At 46.6% G+C, this 16,214-nt stretch overlaps 1 protein-coding gene and 1 pseudogene across 2 annotated transcripts in view; both read right to left on the bottom strand.

The window, feature by feature from the left end:
* Positions 1 to 4,526: 4,526 nt before the first annotated feature.
* On the bottom strand, positions 4,527 to 4,645 carry LOC111815654 (annotated as a pseudogene).
* Positions 4,646 to 14,366: 9,721 nt separating this feature from the next.
* The window catches only part of Noa1 (nitric oxide associated 1), an 18,724-nt gene continuing 16,876 nt past the window's right edge, over positions 14,367 to 16,214 (bottom strand). The window contains exon 7 of one of the 2 annotated variants that reach the window (XM_004627589.2): positions 14,367 to 15,711. In XM_004627589.2, coding sequence (XP_004627646.1) covers positions 15,509 to 15,711 — 203 coding nt within the window. In that variant the 3' untranslated portion in view covers positions 14,367 to 15,508. The remainder of the gene's footprint in view (positions 15,712 to 16,214) is intronic. The other variant, XM_023711160.1, reaches the window with a different exon arrangement.

Consider the following 16,214-nt stretch of genomic DNA (forward strand, 5'->3'; position numbering starts at 1 on the left):
TTTACAAACAATCTCCCACCCACCCCCCGAACCTGGGATTGAACTCAGATCCTTGTGTTTGCCAGTCAAGCGCTTATCCTACTGAGCCATCTCCCCAGCCCCTACAAACAATCTTATTTTAGGACTTAAATCATTTTTTTAAATATTTTTTTTTTGGTGGAACCGGGGATTGAACTCAAGCCCTTGTGTGTACCAGGCAAGAGCTTATTCTACTGAGCCATCTCCCCGGCCCCTACCATTTCTTTTTTACAATGAAGGATGGTTTTCACACTGTTTAATGGGTACCGTTCAACTTGTTGATTGGTTTCAATACCAGGGATTAAACCAAGGACATTGCGTGTTTTAGGCCCTCTATTGGGTTCAGTAATTACATTGAAACCAAAGACTTCACTTTGAGCTAGGCTCTGGGCCAGCCCATTTTGATAATAGGTGTTATATAAAACACAAAATACTTATTTCATACTTTTTTTTTTTTTTTTTAATGTATTTGGTGTACAGGGTATCACTGAGCAGCTCAGACTTTGTAATGACCCTCCTGTGTTCAGCCTCCCCAGCACTGGGATTACAGGTGTTCACCATGCTCAGTCTTGGTGGCAGGCACAGCGCATCTGGGGTGGGGCCAGCACAACATGTGGTGTTTGGGATTGATTATTTCATATTTTGAGACAAAGGTCTCTAAGTTACAAAATTGCCCAGGCTGGGCTAAATTTTAAAACTGCCTCAGCCCCCTAGAATGCTGGGACCACCGTTTACTCTGAGACAATCTCAAGCTGCCCAAACTGGCCTCAGACTTACGTATCTGCATCAGCCTCTGTGCCGAGGATCATGGGTATGTGCCGCTGTGCCTCCCCCTAACTGCTTCCTCCCACTCCTTTGATACTAGGGATTGAGCCCAAGGAACTCTGAGCGATATCTCAGCCTCTTTTTTATAGTCTGAATTATTATGGAGAGGAGACAAGGTCTTGCTTCACAGGCCAGGCTGACCTCAGATTCAGTGATGGGATACCTTTTTTTCTGAACAAATATTAGTATTTTGCCTTAGGGTTTTTTTTTTTTTTTTTTTTTTTTTTTTTTTCAGTACCAGGGATTGAACTCAGGTCCCTGCGCTTGCCAGGCAGGTACTTATAATACAGAGCTATCTCCCCAGCCCCTGCTTTAGCTTTTTGAGTAGCTGAGATTAGAGCATTGTACCATCATCCTGTTTAAATTGGTCTTTTTAGGCTTTTTTTTTTTTTTTTAACTTTTATTTTTAAAAATCTTTTATTGGGCTGGCCGGGTAGCTCAGCAGACTGAAGTGTCTGCTTAGGCAGAGTGCAGCGCCGGGGTTTGATCCCCAGCAGCTGTGCCTGGCCCCGCCCTGGGGCATGCTGAGATGGTTGTGGAGACCAGGTGTGGTGTTGCTCACACCTGTAATCCCAGGCTTGGGAGGCTGAAAACAGGAGAATACTATGAGTCCAGTCTACGTAGTGAAACTGTGTAGCCCATGTACTAAATACATAAAAAATAATAAAAATATTTTTAAAATTTTTATTTATTTACTTGGTACACATTCTCACTACACAGTTTGGATCCTCTTGTGATCCTCTTGTCCTCAGCCTCCCCAGTGCTAGGATTATAGGCATGTACCACCACATCTAGTTTTGGTGGCTAGTGCAGCATGCCCAGGAGTGGGGCCTACATGACCTGTGGTCCAGGGATTGAGCCTGGGCCCTTGTGTATTCCAGGTAGGTGCTTAGACCACAAAGGCTATCTCCCCAGCCCTTTTTCAGACTTTCAACACTTCATTCCTCATGGGAAACTTAAGACCATGAGTTGGACCCAACATGGTGGTGTATCCCTCACGAGTAACATGTGCTCACGAGTGGTTGCTGGAGGAGTTTGAGGTCAGTGTGGACTAAGCAGACCCTGTCTCCAAAAAACCAAACCCCAAACCAACACGAAACACAAACCCCAGAGCTGATGATCAGGCCTGCTTCACCTGCCTCATGTCACTTTTAGTGCAGGCCTCCTCCCTGTGGGAGGCTGTGGGAGAGGGGTGGTGCGGGAGGGATTGAGGAGCCTGGCAGGTGGCCACATAGAAAGGACTCCTGAGGTTACTTCCATTTACCTGGCACTGCCTTTCTCCCCATCCTGCCCAGAAGAGCGCGTTCACGGTGTGCAGTTTACTCAGATTCCGCCTCACTCCCTCTCCTTGGAATGTGATGGGATATATTTTGACATACAAAGGCTGGCCTTCACTCCCTTTGTTTTCTGTACTGGGGATTGAACCCAGGGCCTTTGCACTGAGCTGCACTCCCAGTCCATTTTTTGATTTTTATTTTGAGATAGAGTTTTATTAAATTGCCCAGGCTGGCTGGGCTCAGGCTTGGGAACCTCCTGCCTCAGCTTCCTAGAGTGCTGTGATTAAGGACAGGCACCACCACAACTGGCTTACAATAGTTTTAAAGCTTTTCTTCTTTCTTACTACACATGTTACAAGCAAAGTATTTTGAAAGACTTCTGATGAAATCAGAAGGCTATAGCTGTTCTCTTTCCCTTAGGCAGTTGGCTGTGTTATGTGAGGTCAGTTATAATCAGAGATGTACTAAAGTCTCACGGTGGCTCTGAAACGCCAGGGTTCTTTATTTTACAACCCTTGCAACCAGCTTGGGTCCATGCTGCCATCGGGACTGACTTCGGCACATAGGATAGAAGAGGTAGTGTGGCCCAGCCTGTGCTGCGTTTCCCCAGCACTCATTGTGTGTGCAGCTTGCGAGCCTACCTGACGAGAGCTGGATAGGGCAGGCAGGGGAAGAGGCCAGTCTCTGCCACCTTCCAGCAAGCATCTCAGCTCAAACTCCAGTGCAGAGGCCAGCCAGCTGCCACCTCTGCATGCAGGTCCCAAAGGCTAGAGCCTCTTGGTTGAGCCTGCAGCAAACTGCTCAAGAATAGGAGGCGAGCTGGTGGTATCGCCTGTTGTCCCAGCCTTTGGAAGGCAGGCAGGAGGATCACTGGGAGTTCAAGGTCAGCTTGAGCTGCATAGTGAACTCAAGGCCAGCCTCAACTACATAGAGTTCACAGCAAGAACCGGTCTCAAAAAACCTTAAATAGGGGGCCGGGGAGATAGCTCAGTAGAATAAGCGCTTGCCTGGCAAGCGCAAGGGCCTGAGTTCAATCCCCGGTTCCAAAGCCCCTGCAAGGGGGCTGGGGGGGGGGGGCTGCTGTGCCGGTCCGCCCCTGGGGCCTGCTGAGATGGCAAATGAGACAGGACGTAGTGGTGCCACCACTCGGGAGGCTGTAAACAGGAGAATCACTTCGAGTCCGATCTAGTAGGGAGACCTTGATCACCCTGTAGACCCGTCTGTAAAAAACAAAAAAGAAAACAACAAAAAAATCTAAATAAATAAGTACATGCTTGAAGTCTTGTTAGTAATACATATGGTATGAACACTCATGTCCTCAAACCCGTTACTAAATAAGCATTTTCAATTAACAAGTGAGCAACTGTACCTAGAAGTGACTTACCCCATGCTCAACGGCGGAGCTGGTGGGTCTGCGGGACAGTTTCGCATTGTTCTCCTTTGTTGAACAGCCCCTTGTCCAAGTTCTCATGCTGAAAAATTTTAACACATTTCTTAGACTTAGCTTTACATAAAGCTTTATTTGTCCAGGGAAAAGGGCATTTATTTCAGCTAGTGTTTTATTTAAAAAATATATCTTTTATCTAAGGTTTTAAAGGGAAGTACTCTACTTTGCTTACCCATTCACCATAGAGCTTGCGGTCAAAGTGGAAAAAAGATAAATCGTAGGCCAGATACTAAATTTTGAGAAAAACTGGTATGGTAGCTTTTAACTGAGCAATGGGGAAGCCCTTTGTTGTAAAAGTAAGATAGTCCCCGGAACGGGGGAGGGGTGAGTACACCCCAGTGGAAGAGGCGGGGCCGTTGAGAGAGGGCAGGGCCAAGTGTATCAGTTTGTTTGAAACTGTTAGATCTGCGTGGGAACCCAGCACTCGCCGTTCTGTCTGCTTGCGCAGGACAGGGAAGAACGACTCTTCGAGGATGGCTTAGAGCTAAGAGCCTCCGGACGTTCTAACTTGCCTTTGCTTGCAGTCAACGGTTGTGGGTCAGGATCTCCTCACGCGCTGTGATCTGTCCGTGGTACTTGGCAAGCTCTCTAGCAATGCGAGACTCCCGGCCAGGCAAGCCATGAGTCAGGCTGCTTGCAGCTGTAGGGGTGGGGCGCAGAGAACCGCACTGGGACACTTGTGCAGGTTTACGGCATGGCTGAGGACACAGCACCGCACCACACAGCACACACAGATCTGAAAGATATGCTCTGAGTGCAGTAATCGTACATAGTAGGATTTAGACGAAGCCAGAAAGACAATCTGGCGACAAAGTGAGTTTCTCTTCTTAGATGGAGGTGTTTCCTTTCTTTCTTTTTCTTTTTGGTGGAACCGGGTATTGAACTCAAGCCGTTATGCTTGCCTGGGAAGCGCTTATTCCACTGAGCCATCTCCCTGGTCCCTAAGGGAGGAGGGCAAAAGCCTACAGCACCCAGTATTCCCAGGCGGTCTCCCATCCAAGTGCTAATCAGGCCCGACCCTGCTTAGTGTCTGAGATCAGACAAGATCAGGCACGTTCAGGGTGGTATGGCCATAGACTCCTTTCTAAATTGAAATGTTCTAGACTTATGAATTTTGGTATATAAATGAAATATTGTACAATGCCTGAAAAATACTGTGATGATGGTCAGCAAATCTATATGTGTGTGAAAACCTGTAGAACCATACGTTAAAAAATCCTACTTTACTGTGTAAGTAAAAATATTCCACATGGAGCAAAGTGTGGCGGTGCACACCTGTCACCCCAGTATTGAGGGAGGCTGAGGCTGGAAGATTGCAAGTTTCAGCCTGGCTTGGACAACTTAATGAGACCCTACATCCAAAAATAAATTTAAAGTCTCTGGAGCTGTGGTTCAAGGAGAAGAGGAGGAGAGGGAGCAAAGAAAGCAAGGCCGCACGTGGCCGCTGGAGCAGGGCTGCCTGGGCTTGCTTGGATTGCAGCTGTGCCACTTGTTCATTGTGTGATGCTGGGAGCTATGTGTGCCTGTTCCCTTGCTTGTGAATGCAAGTAATAGTGTCTCCTCATGGAGTCGTTGTAAGGGCTGTGTGCGTAGAGAACCTCACACGGTCTACTTCGTTGTATGTGCAGGTGCAAGAATACGGAGTACAAAGTACATGTGCAGTCCCAGAACTGTGAGCCAAAACCACCAGCAGGGGGCGCCTTTACTCAGGACCGGGAAAAACCAGCGGAAGTTGGTGCAAGGATTACTAAGTAAATTTAACCCATTTATGCCAAAGATTGCAACTTTTTAACTTTTTTGCATGAATTATACATTACATAGAAAAATTCAAGGGACAATAATTTGAAGAGAAAATATTTTGTTATGTCCCATTGTCTGCTCTCTGGCTATTTTCTGGGGAAGATAAAAGCCACCAACTAAAAGTCCCCTCACTCCGTACCACTCACTCACGTATTAAACACCCTCTATTGGCCAGGACCTTCCTGCAAGCCTGGGCAGGATCTCTCTGGTCTCACTCCTGAGGTCCCATGTGTGAAGACGCACCGCCTAGCACGCTCAGCTTCTTCCTCCTGGCCTTGGCTTGCTTCTGCGCAGCAATGCTGCCTACAGCGTGGTTCCTACCAAGGAGAGTAGCAGAGCCACGGCAGCCTTGCCCCGGGCTGAGGAACCATCCAGAAGTAGGTTCTGACAATTATCTGGGAGGTAACAGGAAGCTTAAAAAATAAACAGGAACCTGGGTGTTCAAGTGGGCAGTGTTTTGAGGATGTCAAACGTGTTTAGGAGTACTTGGTCATGAAATCCTATTTTTCTGTCTTCCTGACTTGCCCAGGTCGGCTCTAGCCCATGACCCTCCGCCTCCCTCTCCCTAGCTGCGGTGGCTCTGTGCACTGCCACACACAGCTGAGACAAACTTCCTGAGAGGGCGAATAACTGCGCTGTGTTCCCAGCCTGGCCACCAGTCACGGTGCTCTTGGACACGAAGACGTGAGGCTCATTCCGCTGCGCTGTCATGATCCCGGCCCCCAACAGTTCCCCTGCCGTCACCGGACACTCGTGAGACAGATCCTGCGCGGTTAGAGAGACGCCCAAGCAGGCAGGGTGCGCTCTGATGACTCACGAGGCTGAAGTCTGGTTTTTAATGTCGAGAAGCCTTGCTCTCTGACGGCTGTGGTAAACAACCCCCTTGGGAGGAGGAAAGCAGCCAGGCCCAAGAAAGAACGGAAAAGATTCTGTGGCTCCAGGCGTGGCGACCACGTGGGAGGCCAGCTAGGGGAGCACCCGCCTGGAAGCCGCAGCCCAGTGCAGGGCACAGCAGCACCGCCCCGCCTTATGCACCGTGGCTGCCTGCCGGGCTCCCAGCAGCTCCCACCCTTTATAAGTGAGCATCGCCCTCTATAAGTGAGGGTCGCCCGTAAGGGAAGCAGTGACACTGGGAACCCACAGTGGAGCCCAGCTGATGGGTGGGAACCGGCATTTAGTGTGAATAAAACCATAACGTATTATACCTGTAGTTTGTCTGGGTCACTTTGAAGAAAGTGCTGGCATTTTTTATTAGAGATGAGAAAAGCAGAGATTAAATCTGACTTTCCCAAACTAACTGTGAGCCTATTGTCCTATAGGAGCTAACAGCTCTTCAGTGGAACATACTGTACCTCTTCTGGGTGCCATCAGTACAAAAGGGGTGACATGCGGACTGCCACCAACTGCAGAACCAGGAAAACAGGCTTCTTACAAACTTGTTTTCTAGTCATTCAGAACAGCTTCTTTGTTCTGTGGAAGGGAGGGCACTACCCTGACACTTTTCTGATTTTTCCTCCTTCCCTGGCCATAATGTAAATGATTACTGACTCAGAAATCTTCCAATTCAGATAAATGGATTAAGAAGGATTAATAAACCAGCCAACCTTAGAGGTGTACCCATTATCCCAGCACTCTGAAAAGCCAAGGCAGGAAGACCTCATATTTGAACTCAGCCTGGGTAACTTAGTTACCCAGACCCTGTCTTTTTTTTTGGGCGGGGGGGAGGACTGGGGTTGGACTGGGAATTGAACTCAGGACCTTGCAATTTCCAAGCAGGCTTTTATGCCAGTGAGCTATATCCCTGGCCTCCAAAACCCTGTCTTAAAAGAAAAAACAAAGGGCTGAGTGCAAAGGTCCCTGGTTCAAGCTCACTGCTGAAAGCAAAAAAACAAAAACAAAGCATCCTGTAAACTGACTACCACTGATAAACCAACCATAACAGAACTTTTTTTTTTTTTTGGTGGAACCGGGGATCAAACTCAGGTCCTTGAGCTTGCCAGGGAAGCACTTATTCCACTGAGCCGTCTCCCCGGCCCCCATAACAGAACTTTTTTTATAGCCATTTATCATCCCAATTGTTTACATACAGGATCACCAAAACTGCGTTTTTCATTAATTTTTATAGGATAATAAGTCTAAATGACAGTTTTATCAAGTTTAACCAGTAATTTTTCTGTATATGTCATGTTGGTCTTTTTTTCTGTGGCTGGTTTAATTTTTGTCTTTCTGGTTTTTTATTTATTTTTAGGGAAGCGTCTAGAGGATGTTCAGGGTCTTACTACTAGATCGGACTGGCAGTGATTCTCCTGTTTACAGCCTCCCAAGAGCTGGGATTACAGGCATGTGTCACCATGCTCAGTCTCAAGCGCTGTCTCAGCGCGCCCCGGATGCAGGGCTGGCACATTAGGCCCGGAGTTTGAATCCTGGGACTCCTGCGCCTGCTTGCAGGCGCTTTAATCCACGGAGCTATTTGGCTGGCCTTTGAGCTTTTGTTTTTTAAGACAGGGTCTTGGTATGCAGTCCACGCTGGCCAACTGGCAGTGATCCTTGAGATTACAGGAAGGTGCCACCATGGCTAGCAGATGTCTTGTCTTTCCATTTTATAACACAGACTTTTCCTTTTTTTTTTTTTTTAATTTTTTTGTAGAACCAGGATTGAACTTAGGCCCTTGTGCTTGCCAGGCAAGCGCTTATTCTACTGAGCCATCTCCCCGGCCCCCTTTTTTGAGTTTCTTTTGGCATTTCCTTCCTATTCAATCTCAATGTCCCAAACCTGCCCTACTTATACTGTAAAAGGACATAATTTTCTGAATTTTGGAGAAGTAGATAAGTTTTCTTGGCTGGGTATGGTGGGGCATTTTCTCTAGGTGAGAAAATGAAGCCTGTAATACCAGAATTTGGGAGGCTATGGCAGGAGGATCCCTTAGTTTGAGGCCGTCCAGGACTATACATAGTGAGTCCAAGACCAACTTGAACTGCATAATGAAACTCTGGGTCAAAATGACAAAAAAAAGTATATATACATATATATTATTTATAAGGGCTATTATAGCACAAAATTACAGGTTATTTTTTCAAATACACAAAATAACCAGAATTTATCATTAGATTTCTCTAGAAACACACATCATAGATGGGTACAATGTTCTAAATAAAAAAGTAGGGGGCCTGGGCCTAGCTCAGTCCTTTAAGTGGCTGCTTCCACAAAGATGTCAGCCTCAGGTGGCTGGAGTTCGAACCTCACAACTCTCCCGCTGGCCAAACATGCCCTGAAGGCATGCGAGGAACAAAAAAAAAAAAAAATTCCTTATGGGGCCGGGGAGATGGCTCAGTGGAATAAGCGCTTCCCTGGCAAGTGCAAGGGCCTGAGTTCAATCCCCGGTTCTGAAAAAAAAAGAAAAAAAAAAAAAAAGTATGCAAAAACATAGTCAATACAAAGCAAGGAGATGTACAAGTGCATCTCTTTTTTTTGGGTGGGGCCTGCTCAGGTTGCCTTCAAGGCAGGTCTGGTTTGGCTCGAGGATGAGGGGATCGAACCACAGCATCCTGAGCCTGACTGCTTTGTTTCAGCAGGCACTTAAACACCTGAGCTAATGGGCAGGCCCCTAAAAGGATTTTTTTTTTTTTGGTGGCCTCAGGATGCCTTCAGGGCAGGTCTGGTTTGGCTTGAGGATGAGGGGATCGAACCACAGCATCCTGAGCCTCACTGCTTTGTTTAAGCAGGCACTTATGTAACTGAGCTAATGGGCAGGCCCCCACAAGTGCATCTCTTGCAAGTGAGAACGGCCAGGCTGAAGTGACATGGCCCGAGCGCTGGGGCCTGCCAGGACAGAATGCACTGCCCGAGTGCTAACAGCAGCACCCACAGCAGAGGCCTCAACAGCCCAGCAGCGCTCCTGGGCTGCACTCAGTTGTTGGACTCTGAAGTAAATGCATATCTGACCTCATCACAAGGTCTCCACTCAGGCTAGGATGAGAACCCTTTCATCTACACCCACCTTTCGGTCACTTGCTTTCCTACTTGTCTTTAGACTCATAAATGGTGAGGACTAAAAACCCTTCAAAAACCATCTAGTGTAAGTCATTGACTAGGTGAAAAAATGAAGCTCCAACAAGATGAATGTACGTATGGGAATTTACATTTACTAAGTTGCACTGTTTGAAACTCCTGGCAAGTTACAAAGTGTGATCAAAAACTATGGTGGGGGCTGGGGATTTGGCTCAGCGGTAGAATGCTTACCTAGCAAGCTAGAAGCCCTAGGCTTGATCCTCAGCACCAAAACCAAAAAATAAATGTCTCCTAAAAAACAATTCAAGGGCTGGCCAGATAGCTCAGCCAACTAAAGTGCCTGCTTAGGCAGAGTGCAGGGGCCAGGGTTCTATTCTCGGTGGCAGCCCTGCCCCCAGGGCGCACTGAGACATTGATTGAGACTGGGCATTGGTGGCGCACACCTGTAATCCCAGCGCTTGGGAGGCTGAAAACAGGAGTCCAAACTAGGTAGTGAGACGCTGTAGACTCTGTACCAAATACATTTAAAAAAAAAAAAAAAAGAAAAAAGAAAAAGAAAAAACAAAAACAAAACAAAACAAAAAAACAATTCAACCTGCCAGGGAGATAGCTTAGCAGCATGAGCGCTTGCCTGGCAAGCACAAGGTCCTTCATTCAATCCCCCATACCACAAAAACAAACAAAACACAATTCAACCCAAAACAAACAAACAAAAACTATGGCAAGGGCTGGCTCAGTGGTCTAAAGCGCCTACTTAGAACAAGCTTAGCAAAGCACAGGGACCGCGGTTCAATCCCCCAGCACCACATGCCAGGGAGCTCCGCCCCCTGGTGGGCTGAGCTGGCCACACACACACACACACACACACACACACAACTAAATAAAATTTAAAAACAAACAAACAAACAAACAAAAAAAAAAAAACAAAAACACAAAAAACTATGGCAAAGCTGGACCTGGTGGAGCCCCCCTGTAATTCTAGCACCCAGGAGGCTGAGGCAGGGTCACTATAAATTTGAAGCCAGCCTAGGCTACATAGTGAGTTCAAGCCCATCTTCAACTAGAAAGAGACAGATCCAGTCTCAAAAAACTAAGAAAACAAATAAAAACACTACCATATTTACAAAAGATTATTTCAAAAAGATATATTTCTAATCTCCCTCAAAATACTGCTTCTCACTTTGAACACACTTGCCCCAGTATTCTTTACCTTTTTTTAAAAAAAAATGTATTTAATTCAGGGTCTACAGGGTCTCACTACATAGATTGCATTCATAGCAATTCTCATGTTCAGCCTCCCAAGCGCTGGGATTACAGGCGTGTGCCTCCACACTTGGTCTCTGTCTTAGTGGACTCAGAGTGCCTAGGGGCAGGGCCGGCACTGCATGTGTCGCCAGGGATCAACCTCAGTCCTTACGCTTGCCTAAGCAAGCACCTAGTCAGCTGAGCCATCTTGCCAGCCGTTCTTGCTTTTTTTTTTTTTTTTAAAAGTTGGTAGCTTTTTTTAAATTATTTATTTATTTATTCATTCATTCATTTTGTGTGTGTGGCCAGCTCAGCCCACCAGGGGGCGGGGCTGTCTGGCATGTGGTGCTGGGGATTGAACCGAGGTCCCTGTGTTTTGCTTAGCTTAGCTTGTTCTAAGTAGGTGCTTTAGACCACTGAGCCATCTCACCAGCCCCCGTTCTTGCTACTTTGTGAAGCTGTTCTGGAAGTCCTCTTTGGTGTCTTTAGTTGCTCTTATGACTGCCTGGATGTCTTTTTTTTATGTTTTAGGGAAGGGTCTACAGTGTGATCAGGGTCTCATTACTAGATCATACTCCTAGTGATCTCCCTATTTATAGCCTCCCAAGTACTGGGCTTTCAGGTTTGCACTACCAAGCCGTCTCAATTGCAGTCTCAACGCACCTTGGGGTTGGTGCCCTGGGGTTGGGGCCTGCACAGTGCCTGCTTGCAGGTGCTTTAATCCCCTGAGCTATTTGGATGACCCTGGATGCCTTTTTCTTTTGGTGGTACTGGGGATCGAACTCAGGCCCTTGTGTTTGCCAGGCAGGTGCTTATGCTGCTGAGCTGTATCCCCAGCCCCTGGATGTCTTGATCTGATTCAAAACATTTACCTTTCATTGTCATTTTGACTTTGGGGATGCACAAAAATTGTCAGGTATCAGACCAGTGAATGGGGAGGATGAGAATCCCCTGCGGTACTGCTGCCGAGTCTGCCTTTACTTGGTTGTCATTTGGCTGCAGTAAATATATTTGTTTTCTTTTTGCAGTAAATTTTTAATCCCTCCTTCTGAAGACACCATGGAAGAAAACTTGCAGAACTGCTTCAGAAAGTGGCAAGAATGCTGGGTACTGTAGTGCCTATCTGTAATACAGAACTCAGGAGGCTGAGGCAGGACTGCTGCAAGTTTGAGGCCAGCCTGAACTACAAAGCAAGACTTTCTCAAAAGCAAACAAACAAAAAAACAAAAACCAGAACACGGGAAGAGCGATGGGCTGTGTTGGATGCGAAGGGCAGTCTTTTGAGGGGGGCTAATGGCAATGTGTCTTTTTTTTTTTTTTTAATTTTATTTGTGTGTGTGTGTGTGTGTGTGTGTGTGTGTGTGGCCAGCTCAGCCCACCAGGGGGCGGGGCTGGCTGGCATGTGGTGCTGGGGGTTTGAACCGTGGTCCCTGATGCTTTGCTAAGCTTGTTCTAAGTAGGTGCTTTAGACCACTGAGCCATCTCACCAGCCCGGCAATGTGTCTCTTATTGCAACAATTAAAAAAAATTTTTTTTAAACATTCAATCTATATCTTATTACCTTTCGTGCCTTGGACCACCTTTCGATATGTCTGGGTAAAGCTTTACGAAACAAAACACTTGAATTTTAGGGGTAAAAGGAGAATTCGAATATTTAAAAACTGCATGTTTCTTAGGTAAGAGGCCTAAAAGGCTACGAGGGTAGAGAAGCAAAGTCCTGCTTCCTAGTATTACTGCCAGGCGTGGCGGTGCACACCTGTAATCCCAGCACTGGGGAGGCTAACGCAGGAGGATCACTGCCGGTTCAAGGCCAGCCTGGGCTACATAGGAAGACCTTGCCTCAAAAACCAAACCAGAAGCAAAGCCAAAACCAATATTCACAAGTTTTCTGGGCAATGGCTTAGTGTCTAGACTATATTCCTCAGCAACTCCTACCTAAAAATTCAGGCCTGAGTTTTAAATTGTGATAAGCACAGGGGTTTCGAGGATGGCAGAGGCAGCAGGGCAGGACAGGGCACTGACAGCTTCAGGTGGCTTGTGGCACAGAAACCTGGCTGCTTCAGGTGCCCGCTGGCACAGTCACGGGCAGCAGCTGCCAGAAGGCGGCTGACCCTGACGGCGCCTTCTCCAACCCAGCTGGCCAACTGGCTCTGTGTGGGGTTCTTACTCTATTCTCTTCCATTGTCTATTTTTGTTTCGTTGAGACAAAGTCTTGCTTTGTAACACTGGCTGGCCTTGAACTCACAAGGTGACCCTCCTACTTCAGCAACTGGGTGCTGGGATTACAGGTATGCCATCGCGCCTGGCTATCTGACCAACAATTTTACCTATGATTTAAAATATCTTAAACATGATCTTTATTTTTTCCCTAATAAAATGGTGTTCCTGGCAGGGTATGGTGGTGCACACCTGTAATTCCAGCAAGTTCAAGGCCAGCGTGAACTCCATAGCGAGACGGTCTCAAAAAGACCAAAAAAAAAGTTGCTGTTCTCCATTTCTATAACCTAAGGAATTTCTCTTTTATTTTTTTCCTTCCTTCCTTCCTTCCTTCCTTCCTTCCTTCCTTCCTTCCTTCCTTCTTTCCTTCCTTCCTTCCTCTTTCATTCCTCCCTCTCTCTCACAGAGTCTCTCTGTAGCCCAGGTGGCCTACAGCTCAGTGACCCTCCTGCCTCTGCCTCCTGAGTACTGGGATTACAGGTACACACCACCACAACTGACAGAGAAGCCATTTTCTTGACTCACTTAACTAGTCTTTCTTTAATTTTTTAAAATTTTTTTGGCAGAACTGGGATTGAACTCAAGCCCTTGCACTTTCCAGGGAAGCGCTTATTCTACTGAGCCATCTCCCTGGCCCCTATTCTTTTCTTTTAAACTGCAATTTTATGACTTTTCTTCCTTTCTGTTTTTTGAGACAGGGTCTCAACTGTATGTAGGCTAGCCTTCAACTTTGGCAATCCTCCTGCCTCAGCCTCCCGAGTGCTGGGATTATAGGTGTGCACCACTACATCCAGCTATTAGGACTTTTTTCAATAGTTCTTCACAATGGGATGCAAAAATTAAACATATACCAGACCTATTTTAAAATGTGTAACAGGAATTTGCCAAATTGCCCCTGCTGGATTTGAATTTGTGATACTCCCTCAGCCTTTCTAATAGCTGGTTTTACAGGTATGTACCAACATTCCTTGCTTTGCATGCATGCTTTGAAATGCACACTGTATCCCACAAATATGCAACTATGTCAATTAAAACTAAAAGTTTTAACATTTCAAAAGAGGGGCTGGCGAGATAGCTCAGTGGACTAAGTGCCTGCTTAGGAAAGTGCAGGGGCCAGGGTTTGATCCCTGGCACTACATATGTGGCCAGCAACGCCCCTGCGTCCAGGTACGGTGGTGCACGCCTGTAATCCCAGTGCTGGGGAGGCTGAACAAAGGAAGACCACTATGAGACCCTGTACCAAATTCGAAAGAAAGGAAGAAACAAAAAAAGAAAGAAAATAAACAAAAAAGAACAAACAATGGTGTTTCATTCTCTCCAAAACAAAACTGTAAGTCAGCTACCAATTCCATCAAGCTTTGCCTGGTGACTAAGGGGCAGGGGAAGCTGCTACCGGCATTGTTTTTTTGATCAATGGATGTCAGGCATACTGAAATGCAGTTTATTTAAAAAAAAAATTGTTTCAGTTAGGGTCTCACTATGTAGCCCAGGCTGGCCTCAGACTCATGGCAATCCTCCTGCCTTAGCCTCCCAAGTGCTGGAATGACAGGTGTGTGCCATCGTGCCCAGCCTGCCTCTCTCTTACACACACAGCTGCGGACCTGCCACTGAGGCCCATCTGCCTGGGGCTGGGGGTGTCTGTGATCTTGGCAGTGGAGATCTGTGGGATTTGTGCATCTATAAAGCCTGGGCTCCCTCCCTGGAAACAGGGAAGCTGCCTGCTGCTGGAGTGGCCACCTGAGCCACAGAGATGGAAGCCCAGAGCGTTCCACCTGCAGTGTCCTGGGTGACCACCTAAGGAGGAACCACTGGGTTTTGGAGGTTTCCTGATACTTGTCATATACTGAGTGCTAACCTGCACTCTCAGCTATAGACTCTAAATAAGAGAAATGCCATCTCGTCTCAAGAAGGATTTTTTTTTTCAGACGAGGTATTATGTAGCCCAAGCTGGCCTTGAACCTTTTGGCCTTGAACCTGATCTTACTTCAGCTTTCTGAACACTAGGATTACAGGTGTGTGCCACTATGCCTGACAGTAGTGAAGGTTAGAAGATAGTATTTTTAATGTGCATTCAAGTCACATATACATGCCTTACAAAAAACAATATTTACAAACTCAATTCATTGTTGTGATGTTCGTCGTGACACCCAGTGGGTTGATGTCTGCTCGGGCTGACTCGGGAGGTGGAAGGCTACTAACTGAGGAATAGAAATACCTTGAAGATGGAGGTGTTTGCCAGTTCTGGCAGAGACGGGCCTTGTGGGGAAAATAAAGAAGATCCTGAGGGGACAATCAGAGAAAAGTCAATTCTTCAGCCAACCTGTCACCACACCTCGCTCTGCCTGCCTTGCTACCTAAAGCAGACATGTGTGCTCAGCAGAACTCTGCCTTCGCTGTTCTTCAATATATCTGGGGTTTGAGCCAGTTCAGGGCTTCTGCCCATTCTGGTGAAGACCCCTGGCCCCTGACCAAGATATTCTGTCTTAAAACTGGTCCATCAGGGTTTCCTGGCTCAAATCTGGCACATTATCAAAAGGCACAGTCCTGAATAGTTTTTAAAAAGTCAATGTTAAACTCTTTAAAAAGAGTGGGAGGACTTTATTCTAGCTATATGCGCTACAAAGTCTGACACAGTTTATATCCAGTGTGACCCAGGGCCGGCTCACATATTTATCCGTTTTTCTTCTTCTGCACATTGTACACAAGCGAAGGAGGCTTCCTGGTCTTGTAGGCCACGCTTTTCCGGATGCGTTCTCCTTTGATGCTAACGATATATGGCAAGAGAGGAGGCCGTATGGTCAGCACTGTTCCCTGGGGTACGTAGACTCGGAGACACAGTCTATCCTGGAGATGAGGCGTCACTGCGACCCAACCTAAAGGCAGAGGACAACACAGAAGGCTGCTGGCAACTCCTGCAGCAGAGCTGTAAAGCACACACAAAAACTGCAAAAATCCAAATGAAACCAAAAGAACACTGAAGCAAAACTACAAGTGGAACAACACAGAGGTTTAGTGTGCTTGCTTTCCCTATATTTTTATTATTTATTTATTTATTTATTTATTTTACCCCCCTTCTCCCCGTATTTTTAAAAGAGCACACAAGTTGGGCATAGTGGCACATGCCTGTAATCCCAGCACTCCTGGAGGCTGAAGCAGGAGGATTGCCTGGGCTACAAAGTGAGCTCAAGGCCAGCCTGAAGTGCATAATGAGACCTTGTCTCAAAAAGACAAACACAAAACAAAACAAACAAAAAACAAATAAAAATAAAAAAATCATACAGTGCACTTATAGTACAAACTTGAGACTGGGCATGGTGGCACGCGCCTGTAATCTCAGCTCTTGGGAGGCTGTAAACAGGCAGATTACAACGAGTCC

Source organism: Octodon degus, unplaced genomic scaffold, assembly GCF_000260255.1.
Source record: "Octodon degus isolate 3935 unplaced genomic scaffold, OctDeg1.0 scaffold00019, whole genome shotgun sequence".
NCBI lineage: Eukaryota > Metazoa > Chordata > Mammalia > Rodentia > Octodontidae > Octodon > Octodon degus.